The 23563-nt window shown below is 41.9% G+C and overlaps 1 protein-coding gene across 1 annotated transcript in view; it reads right to left on the bottom strand.

Annotated features, from left to right (window-relative positions):
- The window catches only part of kiaa1549lb (KIAA1549-like b), a gene marked incomplete at its 5' end in the record, with an annotated part of 59533 nt that overhangs the window by 18036 nt on the left and 17934 nt on the right, over nucleotides 1-23563 (bottom strand). Inside the window, 6 exons of the mRNA XM_084540776.1 lie at nucleotides 4379-4547; nucleotides 5318-5451; nucleotides 5750-5969; nucleotides 10941-11056; nucleotides 11165-11635; nucleotides 14765-15064. Of these exons, the coding sequence (XP_084396902.1) occupies nucleotides 4379-4547; nucleotides 5318-5451; nucleotides 5750-5969; nucleotides 10941-11056; nucleotides 11165-11635; nucleotides 14765-15064 (1410 nt within the window). The remainder of the gene's footprint in view (nucleotides 1-4378; nucleotides 4548-5317; nucleotides 5452-5749; nucleotides 5970-10940; nucleotides 11057-11164; nucleotides 11636-14764; nucleotides 15065-23563) is intronic.

The following is a 23563-nucleotide window of genomic DNA, read 5'->3' as shown; positions in this document are numbered from 1 at the left end:
CACCGTCTATGAGCGTGCAACATGTAGAATATTAACCAGTGAGGAGGTTTCACACAAACCTCTGTTGTGTTGTGATGAGAGCTAGGAGGGAAAAACCAAAGAGCGTTTGTAAGTCATTTCAAGAAGTGAAAAAGATCTCAAACAGTATTTCATATTTTCACCTCCACGCAGGTGGTGGATTTCAACTGTTATAGGTTAAAAAGAGAGATTTTTTAAACAGCCATACTTATTTTCCACCGGAGAGAAATTGTTGGAGAGCAGAGGGGGAGTAAAAGAGCTGAACGCAGCACAAGAATGATGGTGGTGCAAATAGGCACTCCGGAGTGGTGTGAGATCCTCGTCCTTTACAGCCAGAGCAGAGCCCAAGGTGGTAGCAGAATCCCCCACTGTTAATTATTTACTGCAATAATTGGCTTTGAAGTGAGGAGGCAGCCGCTGCTAGCATATGCTCACACCTCCTGCGAGCAGTGTAATATCACTGACGGTGAGGCTACAAAACAAACAAGAGCAAAATCCCCGTTACGTCTAATTCTCCTGTTCCACTGGGTTTTCCTCCACGTGAGGTTCTGCTGCCTTAGAGTCTGTCTCTTCTTTGCGTCAAGAGGGACTCTAAGGCCTTCTCTGCTCAGTGACGAAAAACATCCTGCCTGAAGGTAACTTGATTTTCTTAATTCAATCAACACACAAAGTGATTGTTAAGTTAATGTTCACTACCAGAGATCCTACTCATCTTGATTTTAAACTGTGTGTAAACCAAAACTGCCATTTGTTCTCAGTGAGACGGTTTCTCAGATCAGGAGCTAAATCCTTTGGGGCTTGATTTAAGTAGTGCAACCCAACCAACCCAAAGACTGCTTCAAACTCAACTGAGAAATCCAACCTCCTTTTTTTCTCAGTTTGTAAAACACAGCCTCCACATCTAATCTAATATCTGTCTATCTTCAATCACCATCTGTATCCCATAATTCATTGCAGGCTGGCCCGTTACATAATGGAAGATTCAGGCGTCGCACAAGCAGCTCATAATGTACGGAAATAATATGTAACTATACTTTATTTACCAACTATGGTGGTTGGTCTGGTTGGTCATTGTTCACCTCTAAATACACCACAATTGAACAGATAGAAAGGACGCAGCAGGGTGTGAATAATGAAGACCATGAACTCAGTAATTCTTTGCTGCCCAGATAGCCATTCGTCAGCAGGTAATACAGAGCTAGAGAGCTATTGTAAAGTAGAAGTCCAAACAGTCCACCAAACAGTGTATCTTTCCAGATGGACAGTTATTACCTAACATACTTCTGTCTTAAAAGTATTAGGATGGACATGTTTCTAAATTCTGTCAAATATGATCAAGCCAGGTACACTTTGGGAGGTCAAAGAAGATCCTTAGCCTATCTTGACAAAAGCCTCAGCAAAGGAGAGCTGCAAACGTTCAAATAGATTGCTTTCAAGGGTGGGCTCAGCCATAGGGTATTACTTGGAAGCCCCTTGCTTAAGTCATGGCTTAGACATCAACTCTGCCGTGATCCTGAGCATGATCTTGATATAGTCAAAGTTCAGCCTTGTGAAAGTGACCAGTGAAATCTGGGCACTGCAGCTGATTAGAGACCCTTAGAATTAAGATACAGAGTCTTATTTCTTCTTGGACAGAGAGTTAACAAGAGGTGCACTTTTCACTCGTAGGCTTCTTGTATCCACTGTCAAACCCCTGGCTTCCTCTGCATTTCTAAAGTCATCTTGATCCAGAGTATCCTTTTACAGATCTTCCCCAGACGTCTGTCTTTGAGCTTCATAAGGCACGTTTCTATATACACAATTACATTACGAATGATGTAGCCAGATTCCATAAAATCTGAAATGTGTCTGAGTTCAGTGATTTCACAGTGTCTACACAAGCTGCGTTAATGCGTAATATTGGGTGTATATGTGTTTTAGAAGCATTCAGAGTCTAACACAATCACTTTGGTTAGACAGAGGATAAACAGATAAACAGCTTTAAAATTTGAATATACATGGCCCGTGTATAAAATGGGATCTCATGCAATCTGCTGAACCTTTACTGTGAGGTTAATCTGTGAGGTCAGTCAAAACTATAACCACCTCCTCCAAGGATTAATCCAGCACCAGAAACATGATGTCTCATTATATCTGCATCTGAGTCCTTTATCTGACCCATCTCAATCTACTGAGCAGTTACACTGGGGATGCATCAGGCGGCACTGGGACTCTACTGGGGTGGCTGTTAGACTCCTGCTGATTCCCTGTCACTCTTCATTTGTTTCTTTCTGAGTGCAATGCAAACACAGATGGAGGCTGACTATGCCCTCGATGGAGGCTGAGATGAAAGGCCTGCGCTTTTCATCAACTATCTTTAAGTGACCCAAACGTTACAAAAACAATAGCGATCGTAAGAGCAGCAGAACAGTCACAAACATCCAATTACTGGAAAACCAGACGTCAGTCAGACTTAGGGATTCAAATCCTGAGTTTTATCATCATCTAGATAGACTGTCCGAGTCTGTGTGAAAGGAAAAAATATTTATTTTTTCAAGCTGTAATTTACACCCATGTTAGGTTAGACACATATAGTGTGTTGAATGTAGTAAAGAGTAAAGAATAGGTGCATTTTTTTGGCGAACTGGACACTGAACCACTATTTTGATATGTAAATAGTTTTTAGTGAGAAGCATATTTTCTTCAGTTAGAGACAGAGGAGTACACAGGGCTGATAAAAAGCAGACAATCAACTTAAGATGTATGTATCTATGACAGATAGACACAGTTATCCTGTTCCTCCTGCTGCTCTCTTCTCTCTCTATTCTACGCCCTATCTCTACCATCAGCCTCAAGCAGATGGGTCCCTCCATATGAGCTGGGTTCCACTCAGCGTTTCTTCCTGTTAAAAGGGAGCTTTCCTTTCCACTGTCACCTTCGTATTTGCTCTGTCGGTTTCAGGCTAGGTTTTGTAAAGAGTCTTGATACAATTAGTTTTGTTATTGACACTATATAAATGAAATTGAATTGAACTGAACCTAGCCCTGCGATAGACTGGCGACCTGTCCAGGGTGTACCTCGACTCTTGCCCGATGACAGCTGGGGTGGGCTCCAGCAGACCCCATGACCCTTCACAGGACAAGCGGTTAGAGAAGATTAATGAATGAATGAATGAACTGAACCAGAAGCTCAGCACCAATGAGCTTGCGGTGGCCTAACAGAAGAACGTGAGCCCTCTCTCCAGTTTGTCAATCAGGGTTAGGGATAGTGAACTTGGACATTTGTGTGGACATACAGAAAGTGAATTCGTTGGGTAGAACCACAAAGAGGTTTGTGAAGTCACAGTGATCTTAATCTTTGACCAAGAAGTTTCTGCCTGTGTCCAGGTTTTTACCAAATGCTGTGGACTGTTAAAGGGGAATTACCGTTTTTTAAAACCTGGACCGTATTTCTGGCATAAATTACGGTTGTTTACTCACCCATATAGTCATTTGGAGTCGCACGTATATCCATATAGTGGGAGTGACTGGGGCACAGAAACACAGCCTCTAAATAACGCATTATCTACTGCGAAACTCGTTAATTTCACCAATATTTTGTTATGATACACTAGCGCTATTCCCCGTTGAGTCCGGAGTTACCTGTTATCATCATTCGGGGTCTGCAGACTGACCTACTAACCTGGATGATGTCATCTCTGAGCGCGGCGCGCACCCGCTATGGTCAGCTTGTTTACCTGTAATTTGCTACTGCTAGTTTTTTGCAACATGGCTGAATATTTTTCCGATTCTGAGGCTGTGGACGATGACTTTGTTCATGATGGACGTCCTTACCGTTTTGAGCCAGAGTATACGGATGAGGAGCTCGTTGAAAGGAGGATGCGGAGGCAGAGAGAGGAGCAGCTGGCCAAAGAACAACAAACTGCTGCACGACCGCGAATAGATAACAGGTAACTCCGGAATCAACGGGGAATAGCACTAGCGTATCATAACAAAATATTGGTGAAATTAACGAACTTCGCGGCAGTTATTATTATATATATTATATTAAGCGTTAACCCCGCCTCTTGCCCGATGACAGCGGAGATATTCTCCAGCAGACCCCCGCGACCCTTAACAGGAATAAGCGGGTACAGAGGATGAATGAATGAATATTATGCGGTATTTAGAGGCTGTGTTTCAGTGCCCCAGCCACTCCCACTATATGGATATACATGGCGCTCCGCTGGATCTAAATATCTTCCGAACAACTCGGAGTTATATGGATGAGTAAACGATCGTATTTTGTACCAGAAATAAGGTTCAGGTTGTAAAAAACGGTAATTCCCCTTTCAATTACTCCTGACAAACACACATATTTCTGAATGCAAACGGTAACTTACGCTCCGCAATGATAAGTGGTGGATAGAAGAGGAAGTAGCCCACCAGCTCGGCTGAAAGCTGACCGAGGAGGTTTGAGGCAGCGGTGCCATTAAGTAAGACAGTCCCATTCTTCACAGTGTACACCAATGACACAGCCGGAGAACCTGCTGCCTGAGAGACACTCAGGATCTAGGAAATATACATGAAGAATGGAGGTTAGAGAAGAAAGACTCAGGTATTACAACAAATGCAGCTAGGGTTGCATTTTATGCTGTAATGTGATAATCAAAGCTTCTTCTCAATGGCACTGGTGAGAGTAAAAAATCAATTACTGTCTTGGAACAACAAACATTCTTAAAATCATGGAGAAACACGACAGCAGGGAAATTGGCAAGCCATGAAAGTGCATAAATATTGTAGAATCAATGTCTTCATTCGTGCATAACTGTCAAATTAGCTTTAATATACGGTGCACTTTAATGTGGCAGCTCATTAAAATTAATACAAACATTGTGTCTTCAACATAATTAATTTTAATTTCAGACGGCGCTCTTAAGAAAAGCTTGATACACTAAGGTACACATTTGCTCAATTTACACACAGTTTGCATCCATTTGTGGTTGCCAAATCACATAAACCACATGGGGATATTAAAGTGTAACAATTGTAGTTATATATCATGAATATCTCTTATAATATGCTGCAAACAGCGTTTAGTAGTTTCTACCATATTTTCATTTACTCTGAACCGTTGTTTGGGTTCCGAAATGTATACATGACACAGTCCGAAAAGAAAGCTAACATGCTGAGCAAACATCATCTTTGTACACCTCGTTTCCATTTCACTGCACAAGTTTCAAATGAACAACCACAGCAGTATCAGTGTAACACTAACACACTAGCTAAAGGGAACGTGTACACACATCTAGGACTGCAGCACAAGTGCTCCACCACAGTACCTGCACAGAGAGTCTGCTGTTAGAGCTGAGCACTTTGGCCTGCGCTTCAGAAAACACCTTCTCAAGCCTCTGCTCCATCATTTGAGAGAAGCGACAGGACCGGGGATCATCGCCTGCTCCCACAAACTGGAGCACTGCAACAGTAAAACAACATGAAGTTGACAACACTGCACACCAAAAATATATTACTGACACATTTTTCTCATCAATTTTCCGAGATGCTAGATGCTTTTGATGTTTACAGTGTCTGTACAATATACACTGTCGGTACATTTAGAACAGGACTATATTATTTTGGCTCTTATATACGTAAATCCTTCTCTACTCTGAATTTTTGCTAGTTTTTTGTTAGTCTTTCAGTGCACGGCACCAGCAGGAACACATAGCAGTAAATTTCTGACTTATTCTCATCCTGCGTGAGCGTGAGCTGACCTGTTTTTAGCTGGAAGCCAGTGGCCGGGTTGATTCTCCATAATGCAACTGGGAGGGGCAAGGCCGTTACCATGGGGAGGTACTGTCGCAGGTCTGCAATGAGCTTATCGCGGCCATAGGACGCCAAGCCCTCCAGCACTACAGACGGTGGGTAAACTATGTCCCCACCAGTCACATGATAAGCCACCGTCATGTTGGGAGAGCCAAATACAGTCTCCACCTGAGAGGACAAAGGGGAAAAACAAGAGGTTTAATTGTCTTTGAGCAGCCATATTGGTATTTGCTTTAGTCCCTGTGAAGGCAAATTCAATCAGTCAGAAGTGCTCAACCACACCAAACATTGATGTCACAGGATCTTGGGGTACACTTGTACATCAGTAGCTAAAAATACAACCCACAAAACAGAGGCATAGATAAATGACGCAGCAGTTCTACTATATATCTAACGCTGTTAAAAAGTAAAACCAAACTTAATAAATGAATAAATACTGCGATAAAACTAAATCAAAGAGCATGCCCTCCTGACAAAGTTGCGGCTCTCCTTTTGCATTCCCTGAAGGGTAAAATAACTCATCACACGAGGAATAAAGACATTAGCATAAAGCTGTTATTTTGACTTGCATCATTATCCACAATAAATTGGTATTAGCACTATATAAAGTAATGGTAAGAACATTGTTTTTTATTCATTTTAGTACACAAAAACACAAAAATCATTTGAATACTGTTTGAAACACACTATCCATGACCGTGAACAGGATAAATTTGGACATTCCTTACATTTGCTGCCTTTAAATGTTCTCAGGTGTACGGTGTTCACAAGAAAAGCTCTTATATTGACTAATCATTGTAATTTTATATGTCAATATACTGCATGCAAATAGAGTACATGTCAATAAAATGTTGATGTTCCCAAAGTCTTCACCTGACACATTTCCGTTTCCCACATTAAATGAACTGGTTGCTGGTTTGCTAATCCTTTTAGACGGAAACAGATGCCTCGCGACTTATGGCCGCCATTACAACTCGAATGCCAAGCATTTTCTGTATAAGACTTCTAATGTTATAACCGCGATTGTTTTTGATATATCATGAGAGCTCACAAGTTCCACTTGAGGTCAGCTATTACTGCCAAAGTCACCAATGGAAGATCAAATTTGGTCACAGACTTGGACTGACTGCCAGCATGTAGATGATCCCTCGACATGTTACAGTGGGAAAGGCACAGGTGAAATTAATGAATTAAAGATGGCTGAATTGGCTCTTTCATTTTCAGGGCCCTGCTACTGTGCATGTTGACTCACTGTCACACTGCAGAGGTTTACTGGGGCACCTGAACTGAACAGAGAATCGTCATTAGTCACACGCGTGCATTTCCCGCTATGACAAGTGAAAAACGTCTTGTGTGAAAAGGGCCAACTTGAAGCAAATTGTATGCATGCTTTGAAAAATGTTCAGCTAATAAAACGTGTTTTCAGCCAATCTTCAAAAGCCTATTTGTTTTTAGGCGGAATCGTGCCCTGAATCTTATCAGTCGGATTAGCTAACAAGCTGCATGATAAGATTTTAGAACTGTAGTGGACTGACGGTGCACTTAAGATTAAATTCCGACTAGTAACTAATGAGAGCTAAAGGAAGAGGAGAAAGAGTGATCATGGAATACAAATACGTGAAGAGAACCAGGAGGGACTGAGAGGCTGATGGGAAGAGAGAGAAAAGAGTAAAGATGAGCAAGACATTGGAGAGACTGTTAAATAGGTGAGTTTGGGATAAAGAGGATTTTCTCTTCTAACCTAAGAGGCGTATGGTATCATTTTCATTGTCACATGCAACAATCTGTGTGTTTTGGTAATGGTATGGGTCACGACACAATAAAATATACATGTTTCTCAGTCAAAGTTTGACTCTTTGGTGAACTCTGCATACTCGGAACCCGGAAAGGTGCCGATGACAGATCTAGGAGAGGTGAAACCATTCAGATCTGTTATCTAAACCCAACTGAAAGGCCGCGCTGACAAGGCGATCCACTGGCTGAAACACTGAGAGCCTAGTCCCCGTAGCTAGGAGTCACCACTCTGCCTCCTTACAATTCAGCCTTGTTACTAGCTCCGTGAAAAGAGCCCTTTATTATCACTTCATCCTCTCAGGCTTTGCCCTTGCGGAGGTGTTATTAAGAGATTGCATTTCGAGCATACTAACTTCATCTGAAAGAGTGTAAAAGACGGTAACAGATTAAACCAACAGATCTCAGTTTCGGCATTCCTCAGCTTCACAAAAGACAACTAAAATAGATCACTTTTCCTTTTTTTTTTTGATGATTCAGAATACCTTGCGGTTCAGTTCATTTAGTCTATCTCTCATCATCTTTTTAGCATCAGCTCGGCACATCGCTCTCTTCCCTACCATTTATAACCCCTAATTAAACACAGAAGCAATTTCCCCAGCCAACAGCTTGCTTCCCATTGGATGAGAAAGCAGTGCCACTAAAAGGAACCTTAGCAATGTTTAAATGGGTGACAGGAGCGCACTGAAGCAAGACACCTTCGGAGACTACAGAGGGAGAGAGAGGGAACATGTGAGAGCGCTGACCTTCACATGGGCAGGACAAACACACAGGCCTCACTCGCAATTATTTGATACTTCCACATTGAGAAATACAACACGGCCAGACATTTCACTGGACTGCACGCACGCAAGTAAACATGCACACAAGCAGATTCGCTTGACAGTTGCTCAACACTGCAACACTCTAGGGGCACTTCAAATTCACTGGAAACTAAAAGGAAATACTTTTTTTTGCATGGAAACAATATCATCTACCCCCTGAAAATGAATTTGTGTGGTAATTCATGGTTACGAGGAGTAAAGATCACACAGCTTAGGGGTCCTTCGGGGTGGGACATAGTAGCACACTTGCATCCTGTGTAGCATGCCTGAAGAGCTTAAACTAGCTGTATTGCACTGATGTAATTGCTGGAAAGAGAGATAAAGGAAAAAAAATTGAACACATGCAAAGCCTGGAAGTCCCTTTGTGTGTCCAAGTGTGCAACACAACCAGACACATAAAGTATACGTATTGCTGCTTTAACGTAGCTTCTCAGAGGGAAGGGGTGCTCCTGATACAACGTCACACTGAGAGGAGGTATTAGAGGCTTACTGGGGAGTTTGAACCATGACTGGTTCCACAAACGACTAATCCACACACACAAAGATCATTGTGTGCACACTAGATCCGTTAGCGGTATTATTGCAGGGGAAATGCTGAGATTGGTTTCCTCCAGAGTTTTTGTTAAACCAAATCTGGTGTGCCCATTCTTTTGGTGAGATTGCTTTTTGGTGAATAGACTCTGCTGACTGTTTGTGGTAAATATCTTCGGCTCAGCTACAGTAGTCATCTTGTTTTAATGTTGGTACAGTTACTCAAATATGTGACATCACCCTGGGACACATTCAGCCAACCTCATTTCTATATTAGTCCTCATCTCTTCTCACACAGCCTACATTAAGGGTCCTTGGTAAATGTGCTAATAAACCTCCAGTTTTCTAGTGAGTGCACAGTTAAGAACCCTTCACAAGTGTTAAAATATGGTTTCGTCTAAGTTAAAGACCAAGCATAAGTTTTTACAAAATTAGGTTATAAATTATAATGTCATATTTTAAACAACACTGCTTTAGAGAAAAAAATTAAATCTATAAACGCTAGTCACATAATATGTAAGACACAACCTTTCCTACAGTGACCCACATTCTCAGCATCAGAGGACCAGTCCTTTGTATTCTACAGATGACTGATTTTTTTCTGTTCAGATTTCACATGCATTCATCTTGATCCTGACTCTGCTGAGGTGAGAGGCTGTTTTTACTTTATAAGAAACTTATCACAACAGTTTAGTCTCTGTCTGTGTTGAGGCTGGCTGGATTTAACACACTTTTTCATTTACTGACCACCACCATTTACAGTGGCGGATGTACTGTATTTTAGTCATTTCCATTTAATGGTAAAAAGGTAAATGGCTTGTATTTATAGTCAAAGTGCCTTACAGTAACAGCCACATTTACACACCAGCACTCAGAGCAACTTGGGGTCCAGTGTCTTCCTCAAGGACACTTCAGCATGTGGTCCCTGCACTGGGGATCAAACCACTAACCCTCTGGTCCTTCCTACTGAGCCACAGACACCCAAGTATATAGTTTTATGCAACTGTATACTTCTGCTTCACAACATCTGAGAGCCAAATAAGGTACTGTTTACTCCATTTCATTTGTCTTTCAACCTTAATTACTTCTTAGATTAAAATTTTTCATACCCTTTCTGTCTACTGAAAACCACAAATCTCAAAATGCATCTATTCTGAATGCGATAAACAGAAGCATTAAGTTGTTAATGAGTTGAGAAGCTGCTTTCTTAACCCTTTATGGGGCGACCATATTTGATCATTTCTACGCCTCTCAGTGAGGTTGAGAAGCATATGGTTTTACCCCGCCAATCAGAGTAGATCAAGGCAACATTCCTAGGTCAAATGTGGTCCGCAAGGTCAACCTCGGGATGAACACTGAGCATAACTGCTTTATTAGGTACCATGACAAAGAGGCCTATTGTTGTCTAGTTTGTCCCTATACATACGTTGTGAGCACTTTCTTCACTACCTTTTAACAGTCAGCAATTTTATGTGTCGAGATTAATGCATATTAAAGGTAACATGTTGAGTAAGCTCTAGGGGCAACCACTAGGGGGACAGTGGTTTCACGTTTCGAAAAGGATAATTTGGTTTCTTTGAGGCAGAGTTGCATGAGGCGCTTATTCATAGTCTGTGTATTTCCTGCAGTAGAATGTTGTTGGCAGACCTAGTTTGGAGAAGCAGAAAAGAAGCCAAGCAACAAACTGCTCTGGGTCAGTAGCAAAACATAGTGCCCACCTAAAAAAATCAATATCAGTTTAAGTGTATGCTATTTTCAGAGTATTATCTCTTTGGCACTACATATTCTAAATCATAGAAGTAGTGTGGATCTTCTTGTAGCCTCTCTTATTTATTTATGTCAACGTTGTTTTGTTAAGTTGATTGAATACTGTCACAAATTTCTTCCAATCACGAGTTCCAGCATTTTACGGACGTGACAAAACATGCAAGAAAATAAAAAAATAATAATATTTTTATATTCACAACAAAGACATACAGTAGTAATGTCTGACCTGTGCTTGGGCAGCAGTGTCATTCAAAGCTTTCCTGAGGCCTTGACTTAGTCCCCTTCTGAGGTTCTGCCTCTGAATACTATCCAGCCTGTTTCTCCTCACATAGATGGACACAACTAAGAGACAAAAAGAGGTAGAAAAGCTGACAGGTTGCAGACAAATCATGTCAGAGACATAGTAAAATTTCAATATTTTTTTCAATTCCATCAAAAAGTATTGTTTACCTGTTTTCACCCACATTCTCTCTGTGATGTTGCACTGCTGTGGTGGAGCCTCTGTGGTAGTGGTGAAAGGGGAGATGAAGACAGTGGGGACAACCCTGGGAGGGCTCGTTCTCGGGACAGGTTGCGTGAACGTTCTTCTGCTGGTTTGCGTCCTGATGGTCGTGGTGGCCCTCCTGGTCACAAGTGTGGGCTGCGGTGTTGTAGTGGTGGTCAGTTGCGTGGTGACTCTTAGGGAAGGCGTGGTTTTAGTTTTTGTGGCCGAAGCTGGAGTTGTGGTCGTAAACTTCACGGAGGCTGTGGTGGTGTCCTGTTGTGGGGTCAGAGGTGATACCTGAGATGTCCTCTCGGTGAGCCCAGCAGAAAGGGTGGTTCTGACTGATTGAGAGGGGGCTAGACTGGTGTCTTTTTCTTTGGGAGAGGTGAGCACAACTGCTCTGGATGTTCCAGCAGTTAACTCATCCATTTCTGCCTCTGAAAGAACAAACCTCTTAGTCAATTCCTGTGAGCGAACAGAATCTAATGATGAGGTCAAACTTGGCGATGATGACGATGAAAACGTGGGTTGTACAACTTTTACAGAGACAGATAATGATGCGGTAGCTGGGTACGTGGTTGGTGTTGTCGATGATATCATATCAGCTGGATTTACTGTCAAAGATGACACTAAAATGGTAGGATTCATGTGGGATGAGGATGGTGAGGGAAATGTTGATGGTGGCGATGGCAAACGAAATGAAGAGATGGATGACACCTGGTCATATGGTAAAGTTGACGTCTTCATAATTAAATCTGTCGCATTACCAGCGCCGTCAGGGTTGCTGTCTGGATGCGTGGCAGCAGAATCAAATGCAGATTCAGGAGAGGGAACGCCTGCCTGAGGGGAGCTGTGCTTGCTTTCGTACCCCAGTGCAAGAGAAGTAGCTTGCGAAGATGTTACAGAGTCAGTATTTGTGTGAGAGTGGGGCAGAAAAACATCTGAACCCCATGCTGACGTAGCAGCAGCGTCTAAAGTGGCTCCATGTTGCACACGGACGGGCGCAGCAGATCTGAGATCAGCTGGGGAAAGATTCAAGCTCGGTTTCTTGTAGTCTGCAGTTCCTTTAACAAAGGTAAACGAGGGATATTCTCCAACAGTTGGATAAAGTGGATATGGATCACTGGTAGCAGCTGTTGAATTCAGCACACGCATTTGTCCGTCTTCCAGCTTTGGCTGTTCATAGGACGGGCCATCTGCTGGTAAATTAGATTTTGCCCTATCAAAGCCAGTAGATGTATTTTCTGATTTAAAAACACTGCTTTGAAAAGGCATAGGCTTGGTGGCTTTCCACTTTGTATACGGTGCCATTAGTTTTGTGCCAAAGCTGAAAATAGCACTCAGTGTCTCCATGCCGTTTTGTCCATCGCTGGAGGAAGTAGCTACAGCAGAGGAAGCAGTGGAGGCAATGGCTGTTTGTCTGCCTAAATAAAAATTTGATTTATCACTACTTACACTGATGATTGGTCCCTGGGAGGAAGAGGAAGTGTTTGGCCTCTGTGTTAGGAGGATTTTTGACCAAGAAGAAGGAGAGGACTGCTCATAATGGTCCACCAGTGTTACATCATCTTTATGAGAAAGAGTTTTAAGGGGCTCTAATGCAGAATCAAATGTTACTGGGGGAAAAGGGATGTCAGCAGAAGATATTTTGCCTTCAGAGCCTTTATTAAGCATTAAGAAAGCCTTTGATGGGGAAGATGGGAAGTGTGTCGCGAACTGCCCTGGTGGAATGTCTTTCTTGTAAAATGCAGAGTCTCTGATCAGAGCAGACGCTTCATTTCCATTAAATGAAGGAGACATGGAGCCCTTGGCATTGTAACTATGGAGATGCTGTATGGGATCATTTTCATGTGACATGTGAGTAACGGCAACTTGCAACGTTTTATTGTTTCGTGTGCTTGTTTGAGTCTCAGCGGCACCGTCGGATTTTATATGAGCAGAGGTTTCAGGTGAGGACACTACTGTCGGTTCAGATATTTTGGAAAATAAACCAGGAGTATGGATGTTGTGGAGGAAACCATGCAAAGATCGTGTTTGAAGAGGTCTTTCTGTTTGTGGAGATGAAACAGCTTTAGGATCGTCTGCAAAATTAACTTCACTATTGAAAGATATGTTCTCTGAGTTATTATGGTTTGGGCTGTTACTGAGAAATAAGTATGCAGGTTGAGTGAGTTGTGAGTGACTTTCATGCATTACTTTATAAGTCATATCCTTTGCCAACTCTACTGGCTCTGAAAGAGATATTGTCTTACTGTTGGAGGAAAACACAAGTTTTAGTGCAGTCCATTCTTTGTGCTCCTGAGTTATGCCCTTGGAAGACAGAGTCTGCGTTACAGATTCCTGAAAAGTTCTGACATTACTTCTCTGCAAATCAGGCAAATGTGACTCGGACGGGGACAAGGTTGCTCCTGTTCTGGTCACTGAGTTGAGGATGGAACCGGCGGTGGCCTCAGGTGTTAGCACTGGGAGTGAAAGTGAGTTATTCAGGTGAGCTTGAGCGGAAACAGGTCTGAGCTCTGCTCCTGCTACCTCTCCCTGACTGTAAATTACATTGATGGCAGGAACTGAGGGACTGCTGCGACCCGCTGCCATCAGTAAATCACCGGGATTAGATGCATGCTCTGAGGACACCATGCCAGAGTGGATACGTGTTAGTTCGGCGTCTGCAGTTTCAGAGAGAGACGTTCTACCTGGTGGGGTCTCTGAGGAAGCTGTGAAAAATGCTGGTGATACAGTTGGATTTAATAAATGTGAGCTGAGTTTGTGAACAAAAGTGTGACTATCTGCTGCTGCCTTTTCTTCCTTTTCCATGTAAGCTGTTTGGATAAACATCTGCTCTGTGACATGACCTGAAACTGAATAGTCTTTACGAGGGGCAGGCGGCTGGGCTGATGCTGGATTATGTGAAGCTCCCTCTCGCCTTTGAACAGCTTGATTCCCTTGACTGGAATGAAACGAGGTGCTAACTTCTAGATTACTAGCAGACGCAGATTTTATACCTTGGTTCTGGGTTTGAGTGGGTCCATATAAAATATTTAAAAGATTCTGATAGTAATTAGGAGTAGAATATGATGTATACGTGCTGGTTGATGGTGCCTCGTTTGCTTTAGTGTTTGCACTCCTCAAGTATATTTCACTCACTTCATGGATTTGATCTAGTGACGAGTAGAAGGAGTGTTTTGTCCTGTTATTGCTATTTTCAGAGGCGGTTTCCCGTTGAAAGTGTGACGGCTTGGTTGTTGTGCTTTGCATTTCCTGTATAATAGCTGGTAGAGCCACAACTGAATGAGTGGTGGACTGTGCAGTTGCTAGACTGTCTGTCAAACCTTGAGACTCTGCTGGTGATAATGTTGCTGTTTCTGTCTGAGGCACATAGTCGGTCTCAGCCTTTTGACCTTTTGATGAAGCCGTTTCGTTTCTCCACTCAGTGGAAGACGATTGAGACACAGGGGATGATAAAACAGAGGACATGGATGGAGCTGGACGTGCTGTTGATGATGGATAGGATGAAACATTCTTGCTTCCATCCATAAAGGATGCAAGGGATGACAATGAGGAGGACATACCCGGGGCCTGGCTGGAACTATGTGAAGGCCATTGGGTGGTGTGGGTCTCATCCCTGGTGATGGTCGGCAAGGTTCTACTTTGACCAAGGCTCACTGGATGTTTGACAGTTTCTGCCATCACAGTTAATACAGAAGAAAAAGCAGGCCGCCCTGATAAACCCTCCCCCTCAGACTCTGTGTCACCATCTGAATGAACCTCCTCCGCCCCTGAGAGGTTAGCCAGTGGGTGAGCACGGGCACCCGTGACTGCAGGGTCGCTCGGTAAAGGTGAGGAGCCGGAGGCATCGAAGGTGGATTTTTCTGTCAACACAAGAGAAAGGGATGGATGACAATTAACAGTCAAGTTACATTTCATTGCCATTCCCCTACTGACATTTGTTGTTACTTATCAATCAGCATATGCACAGACACCAACATACCAATATTGGCCAATGCACTGACCAGGCTGATTTCTACATGCACTTAATGTAAGTATACTTGAACCAAAACTTACCTTTAAATAACCCCTCAAGTTAACAATTAAAAATGTTGCAGTAAATCATTACTAAACGGATGTTGGTGTAAACGCTCTGCTACTCTTTTCCAGAGAGTAAAGAGCCAAACACTCTACTGAAGCTTAATTAAAGCTATAGTGTGGAACTTTTGTCCCCCTCTTCTGGTAGTGAGAGAAACCACACAAACACTGTTGACGCATACAGCAGCTAATGATGTGTGCCTACTGGTGAACACTTCTGAACCACACAATATGGTGTGATACCTGGACTGTCTAGGGACAAGTCGTATAAGATAAGAGCTAAGCTAGGCCAGCTTGGACCTTACAAAGCTACCAAGAGAGTCATTGGACTGATTATGCACCAGCCCACAGGCCAGTAATCTGAGAGATGTAACAGCTACTGTACGTAACAATGCTTGCTTGCACACTAACACAGATCATATAAACTAGTGTGGATTTTCCTCTTGGAGAGTGCTAAAAGCGCTTTATTGATGTTGGACAGGTTGGTATTTGTAGATTATTTGGAGTGGGCTATGTAAGAATTACATCAACGGACTCAAATTAAAGGATTGTTCTCTTAGAAATGTGACTTCTTCCACTTGAATATAATGGATGTTCATTTTTTATATATTTCGTATTATTTTAAGCCAAGAAACTGCACGCAAGTGTCAAGCTGACGCCACGTCCGATTAACTGATGGTGTGAAAATCAAACTGCCTAAGCAGCGTGCTTTTTCATTGAGCCTGCATGTCGCCGTACAATTACCTTCTTTGAACTATTCTCTGAGCCAGTCAGACAGAAGCCATTGCAAGAGCCAGGTGTGTCACACGTCCATGTAAGGTTCAAGTAGTATACATGAGCAGATGATTGTCAGAATTCATTTTGATGTGGCCTTCGAGGCGTCGAAGTTATAATGAAAAATAAGTTTACTTTCATGTTTAATTGGCTATAGGCCAAGGTGAACACATACAGCACAAACACAAACCAAGTTTTGGGTTGTAAACAGATCCTTCTAATAGTCTCAGTATACCAAGGGCAGAACAAGGAGGAGTAAAAAAAAGGGCCAAACTTCAAAGAGGAACAAATGGAATTATTCAAGAGATAGCAGCTAAAGTATAGCAAAGATAAAGCCACTTCTAAAAACACACAATTGACTCCTATATATATATATTAGAGCGTTCTGCACCTCTGCAGAACGGATGCCTCGGTACAAGGCAGAAAGAAAGAGATATGAAGATGGTGGAGGTGATTATTTGAAACAATATGGCTGACGTCGAGTTGTCTCGCATCCATTCCTTGCCTCTCCTTTTATTCCTAGCACATATTCAACACAGCTTCTTTGGTCCATTTCTAAAGCTTTGCAGTCATGTCACACCTCAGCGCGTTTCTCCTGATGAAGTGCATCCAGCTAACACTAAAACGCAACTCCTGCAGCATTGGAGGGACATGAGCAGGAGAGGAGACCCTTTAAAATACAGACATGCAACTGCATAGCAAGAAATACTGCCTATTTTGTTTTACAATCCCATTTGTTCTTCTAAAGACACACTTGAGCATGACCTGAGAGCAGCTGTCCGGCGCATTCTGCAGAAATGTGAGGCCTCTGAGACCATGTTTTCAGAATTACACTCGATGATTAGCCTGAGGCAGTGTGTACTCACACAGCTGGCATGGATTTTTTTTCCCCCCATCTAATATTTGCAGTATATTAAATATGTACCTGTAATAGAATCTAATACCTGCAAATTTAGTTACTAACCCTGAATGCACTCTTAAATGTCACCAGTCTCCCAGTGGATCGGCGTAATGCTTTTAATCATTTGTTTTCAGAGGAATAAATCACTGAAATTTCATTAACTGCCAGTATTCGTTTCTTAAAGCCAGCCTCTTCATGCTGTATTCATGATCCCGCTTAATTCCCTTTATTCAATATATGCTTAAAATGTGATGATTGAAATTGCTATACTGCCATTTTTAATCCATTCTTAAGAACTGGTGATATAAAAAAAACAGAGTGAGGAAATAACAGAATTACACTCGTGTATGCACAAAAGAGCGCCAACAAAATAAAGACCATGCTTCAAGGCCACTAAGAGGTCAGTGAGACACCACCTGGTCGTCAAAGTGGAAGAGAGCTTCTTACCCCAGCCCTCCCCCTTGTCCTCCACACTGATTAGCGAGCTCAGTGGCAACATGAATTTGGGTGTGCGGGATTTACGCCAGTCCAAACGGACATGCGGGGTCCACCCGCGGTTTGCCACCTGCTCTGACAGAGCTGAGCATATGGGAGGGCTTTAACAATGGACTGTGGAGGACAAGGTGCGCAGATAAATGGAGAGTGAATCAGTGAAAGAACTGGCTGGTAAAAAAAAATAAAAATTGGTTGAATTGGAGGCCATCTGTGGGTCATTCACAACAAATTCCTCATCACCAGGCTCCCGTCATTAGTGACTTAAAATATATATCACATTACAGCAAGTAAATAGTGATGTATTAGTACTTACACTATTAAAGTTGAACGTAAGTGCAAGTGAATTTTTGTGATCGTGAGAACGGTTAAACTATCTGGCTTAACAAAATATTAATGTAACTTGGAGCTATGGACATTGTGATGTTTTTTTTTTTTGGACAATAAAAATAAATAGATGGCATATAAGGAAGCATAAGAAACCATTCTTCCAAACCACAGCAACATTATACGGAATTTTAATTGCAATCTTGACGATATTGTGCCTACACCATGCACAAGACATCTAGCATATTTCCATTTGATGGGAGCTGCCATAAAAATAAAAATGGTCATAACTTGGAATATGCAGTAATACAATTTATGCATCTGAATTCAACAGTATCAGGCAGTGCTGAATAAGATAAATTTGGACTACCCTCCAACGAGAAATTCCTACTTCAAGCATGCATGGTCGATGCAACGGTCACTCAAAACCTGCTCTCCTCTCTACATACTCTTTACTACAGTACATCCTGACTTGTCTCTAAAACCTTCTCCAACCAGCACCCCCAAAGCCCAAACCTAATTTCCACGCTGATTTTTCCCCCTCTGCAGCCAGCACTATCTTTGAGCTACCAGGACACAGACATGACACTGCTGGGGCTCCCGCTGTTCCACTCATATTATACACTGCTTCTCCTTTCGCTTTGAGCTGTTTTTGTTCTCTTATGTGCGGAAAATGGTAAACAAGAGAGTATAATTCAATAGTGAGCTGGATGGAACCCTGGGAGCAGAGAACAGATTTGAGAAGCCTGGTCAACTCCTTCCGAGGAAGCGAATTAAAAGTCCCTCTTATGCTTTGGCTGTTCGTGCAAGGCAAAGGCTTATATGACTGCTTTAAGCTGTTGTTCTATTAAAATTATGATTAAAAAAAAAAAGTATATGAGGATATTTATTTCACATCGTTTTCGTCTGTGTGGAAGCATGTCTGTGGAGGTCTGCGGGAGGAGGGTTTGGCAGTGATTTCGAGCAGCACTGCTGAGGTGACAGCACGGATGGGAGGGGGGGATGTCACACTCACAGCGCTATGCCTCATTTTTTTTTTTTTCAGATGGTGCAAACAGCACAGCAGGATGAGACACGCATCAGCTGTATGGAACGGAGCCCAGCGGACACTTAACCCTGCAAACACGCCGATATGTGTTCAATCAGACGTACACTCATCCATTACCCCAGACGAGGAGGTTAAAGTATGTTTTAGGACCAGCTTGATGGTTCATTTGTAATTCGGATTTTTTTTTTAAAAATAGTTTGATTGTGTAAATTTGGAATGAAGAAAAAAAACACGCTCTTCTTGCAAATAAAAAATAGAACTGGTAAGCAGTGAAACACACTTTTGCTCAATACAAACAGCTTTACCTCGTCTGGAGCGACAGGCTGCTTATGACAGTTAGTGTTTGCAAACCTTAAATAGATGCTGTTGTGTAACTGTCATTACTCAGTCTGCTGACCATGAATGCTTTTTGTATTGTCAGGCTACATTTGAGCATTTTCTATTATCTTGTAATGTCACTTGTTGACAGAGGACACGGCTCAGTAAACGTTACATATCCTAGAATGTATTTCTTAACATGGCAATACAGGGCATCTAATCAGGTACATGTCCTTTATGACTGTCTATGACATACGGTATGTGTATTTTGATGCAGACTGAAAATGCATTTATTACTGTCTTAAAATAAGTTATTTTGAAGTTTGTGTAGCCTTGGTGCATTAATGACCTCCATGCTCCAATGTCTGTTCTCATCATCGTGCTTCAAATGCAGCAATACTCTGACACGTGTAGTCCATCCTTTTTATGTGATGTGAAGTAAATTGGTATCAGCAAATATCTAGTCTGATATGCGGTAAAATGAAATACATTTCTTTCACTCTCTTAAATTGTTATTGGCATCCCCCCCACCCAAAAAAAAGTAAAGTATAAGCCAGGCTCTAAAAAAGCACCCTTAGAGGAAAAGAGCCAGCACTGGACAATACACCGACTCAGTGAAAGCTGAGCACTCTCTTGCTGCCTATTTTCCCTTCCCTCCTTCTTTCTCTTGTCTTTTTTTCTCCCGCTCTCTCTATCCCTCACTCCTCCCAGATGAGAGTCAGCCTTTCCACTGAAGCTCTTCGGCTTTTTTCAGCCTGACGCGTCGACACACTGACTTCTGTCCCGATGCAGCTCAGGACACTGTAGTCACGGCTTATGTAGTTGCTGTCTGTCCACTCCTGTTACTGCTTAACAAAGCTATTCTCCGCTGCCCTTGTCCCCGAGTTTGAAGCATCCTCATTTAGGGTTGAGCAATATGATGTTAATCCCGATTTTTGAAGATGAGCACTCATTTCTTTGTGCGTCTGCGTCTCTAGACGGCACACATTAGTATAACGTTCCTGCTGAGTGTTTCTATGTCTGTCACTGCCGTCACTGGTTTAGTACAACACACCAGAGTGCCATAATTCAAGGCTTTTAGCAAGCTTTTTGGAAGGTGACAGGGGACTTTTTCCCTCCACTCTCACATGGGGGATTGTATATCTGCTTGCTCAGACGCTCTTGGCAAAAATCAGAGGAGCAGAAGCCAAAATTAATTGATTTCTCTGCCTCATTATGTAAAATCAGAAATGAAGGTGCTGCAACAATCCAGTGAATTAATATCGTATCGGTGCGGTTCAGCAGAACGATACATGACAAATCTTCTCATTTGATGTCCCTTCTTTCATCTGTTAAGATGTTGCTGCAATATGTTGGTAATCTGAACCAGAACAAGAGAGTTCCAAAACACAGGAAGTACCTTCGATATGCAGAGAAATAATATGGAAACAAATGTGCAGGCCAAGGAAGTAATAAACCTTTTCTATCCGTGTCTCTATTCTCATGCAATAACTCTTGGGCCTCACTGTTTTCATAAGAAAAGAATGACAGCTGGACTACAGTACTAAATGAATCGCCATATACACTATCTCTCTCCAAAAAATATGCTTAATCTAATCTTAATTTTTGGCCCATTATAAATGCTGACTGTGGCAGCAACTGATTGTAACACTGAGCTGAGGCCTAAGGACATTTATTGTTTAACACGTATACACAAATATATGGAAGAGGGTTCATATTTTAGTTAACAGTTTTGTGTAATGGTGAGGTCGATAAAATAAACCACCATATGAGCAGTTATTATGTCAGCAGTAAAAAGTTTGAATAAACTAAATGAATACGGAGGGTGCAAACGCTTTAAAGACCTTAAACCTGCAGTGCAGAACTTTCGCCTCCCTCTTCTTACAGTGAAAGTAATTGTAAATGCATTCTGTGTAGTTTTTCCGCTGAAGGCTGAGCTGAGTTTTGTCTGGGGCATCAGAAATGTTTCAGGGATGCTTCCTAGGTTTTCCCACCACAGCCTCTGCCATAGGTGCTGTAGCCTACTCCATCTACACTGCCATGGCTGCCACCCTATTAAGCTCTGGCAAACCATTATCTGCAGGTTGACATAAAACCCATCAGACAGTGTAGTAATGCAGTATTTGCAGCTAACATTAGATTTTCCAGATTTGAAAGTATTCTCATATTTATATACACTACTCGCCGATCATTTACGTACTGTACATCACCAGCGCAGAAACGAACAACAAATTTAAAATCCGGTATTCTGCAAAACACCTGGCACCGATAGACTTTATAAACATTGTGTGAATAGTGCGCAAGGGCTTGAATGTAACAGATGTTCACTTATATGTGAAAGTCTAACACTGCAGCTCAAAGTAAGGCACGTTAAGCAGGTTCAAATAACACTTCTGGCACCGAACAGACCAAATAAATGTTGCATGTGTTTATAGCTTTGATGAAAGATCTTCCAGAGAAAGAATCTGAGAATTTTGCGAAAGTAACAGTTGACTGGCCCGTCTGATATTAATATTAGAAAGGCTTCTCCTTAGCATCACCTGCAGCGCAGAGAAGCAAAATATGGTGCGATTATACACTTACAGGATTGTCTGTTTCGTATCGTCAAGAGGATACTGCTCTGAAGACAGTAGTAACTAAATACCAGAACATTAGATGTGCAGTTAGTAGGTTGCCTTTAATATATAAAAATAAGTATGGCAATGATCCTGCATGTACAATGGCAGGACCCTGACACTGAAGGAGTTAAATGACATTCAACCATTTTTCTCATTAACACCAGCAATTTTCCTGTTGTGACATGCCAAATTATCTACTGTAAAAAAAAAAAAAGAGGGCCTGAAAGAGCCCATTCCAGTGAACCAGTGTGAAATAATGCCAGGACCCTGGAACTGCATCACTAACTATAAAATGAAACGCAGTAACATGTATGTATGCATTTAAATTTGTAAAATGTATCATATAAATCTAAGCTTGTTCATCAACAATCTTAAAAGGCCACTAGTATTTCTTGGATTACAAGCAGACATGTGCACTGATCATTAAAGATTAATGGGATATAAGCATGTAAGAATATTTCAGGGTAAAATATTCCTTTGATGCATGAAGTGATAAGATGAACCCTGCCGGGGCAGACAAGAAGACTGGAAGTCAGAGGCCTCAGCATGGTTCTCCAGGCAAGAGCAGACTTCCAAAAATAAGTCATCTTTCACTTCAGCACCCTGCCCAGAGGCAACGCTGGCCTCTGAACTCAAGAGATTAAAGCAAAGGTAAATAAATGTTCGCTGTCTTGCCGCGGAGTCGTACAAATGAAATCTGCTGCTTACATTTACATGCCGCTTCCGTTTTATCTTAATTAAAGATTGGTGAAATGATAAAACATATAACAAAATCTTTCGTATCAAATGGATCACCAGAACTACTATACATACCACTACATACTCTAAAAATAACACCGTCCCATCCTGGTACAGTCTAAGACTACATACAGTGTGCGCATGTTTCACAAAGAGAGAGAAGGGACTTTATCAAACTGGAGCTTACAGCCGTCTCCTGAGGACATACAAATCAGAGCGGGCAGGGAAACGAGTGTAGGGGTTTAGCTGCATGCCGGGGGGCTGTGATGGGTCATGGGATTACAGCAGCCATTTGACAAGACAGGCTGTGAAGGGAGAGCATCATATCTGGATAGTGACACAGAGACTGACTGCATACAAAGATGAACATAGACGTGTTTACAGCATTTAGTTTTAGGCATATCCCTGAATACGATACGTTCGTTTTTTTCCAAATAAAGTTTCAATTATTAGCTGTGGCATTGCGTGTGTAACATTAAGTTTAGTCAGTCATCCAATGCCATTCTGCTACAGTTGTTTCAATACTGGGTCATGGAGTACGACTAAATGCTCAACCTAAATTAGAAAAGCACGGAAATAGAAAATCTTGAGTCTATTTTCATAAACTGGAACAAAATCAGTAGTCGGCCTTGAATTTAATGCGAGCACACATTGCTTCTTTCTGATCTATTCTGCTTTTAATAGAAACATTAAAAACCACAAAAAAATAAATAAATAAATGTCTAGGGGTCCAAACTAAACTTTTTATAAGGATATTTTTCTTCCTTTCTTTTTTAATCTTAAACTGTAAAGATGCTGGCAATTACAGTTGCCATATGAATATAGTTAATAAAGAGGAACAATATCTCCTTCTGAAGATTAATGGAGAAGAGATACAGCATAAATAAATGAAGTAGTACTACCTAAAATTGTACAAGAGTACATTCCATCATTGGAATCAAGAACTTCTAAAGGCCACGACACACCAAAGAGACGGTGTTTGGTGGTGAAGGACTGTTAGTGAACATCTGTGGCCCTAGGCAGCAGCAGTCCCATACCACTGGTACTGGCTGACAGCCTTTCAGACAAT

Source organism: Chelon labrosus (genome assembly GCF_963514085.1).
Source record: "Chelon labrosus genome assembly, chromosome: 3".
Classification (NCBI taxonomy): Eukaryota; Metazoa; Chordata; class Actinopteri; order Mugiliformes; family Mugilidae; genus Chelon; species Chelon labrosus.
This window is presented reverse-complemented; position numbering and strand designations above follow the sequence as displayed.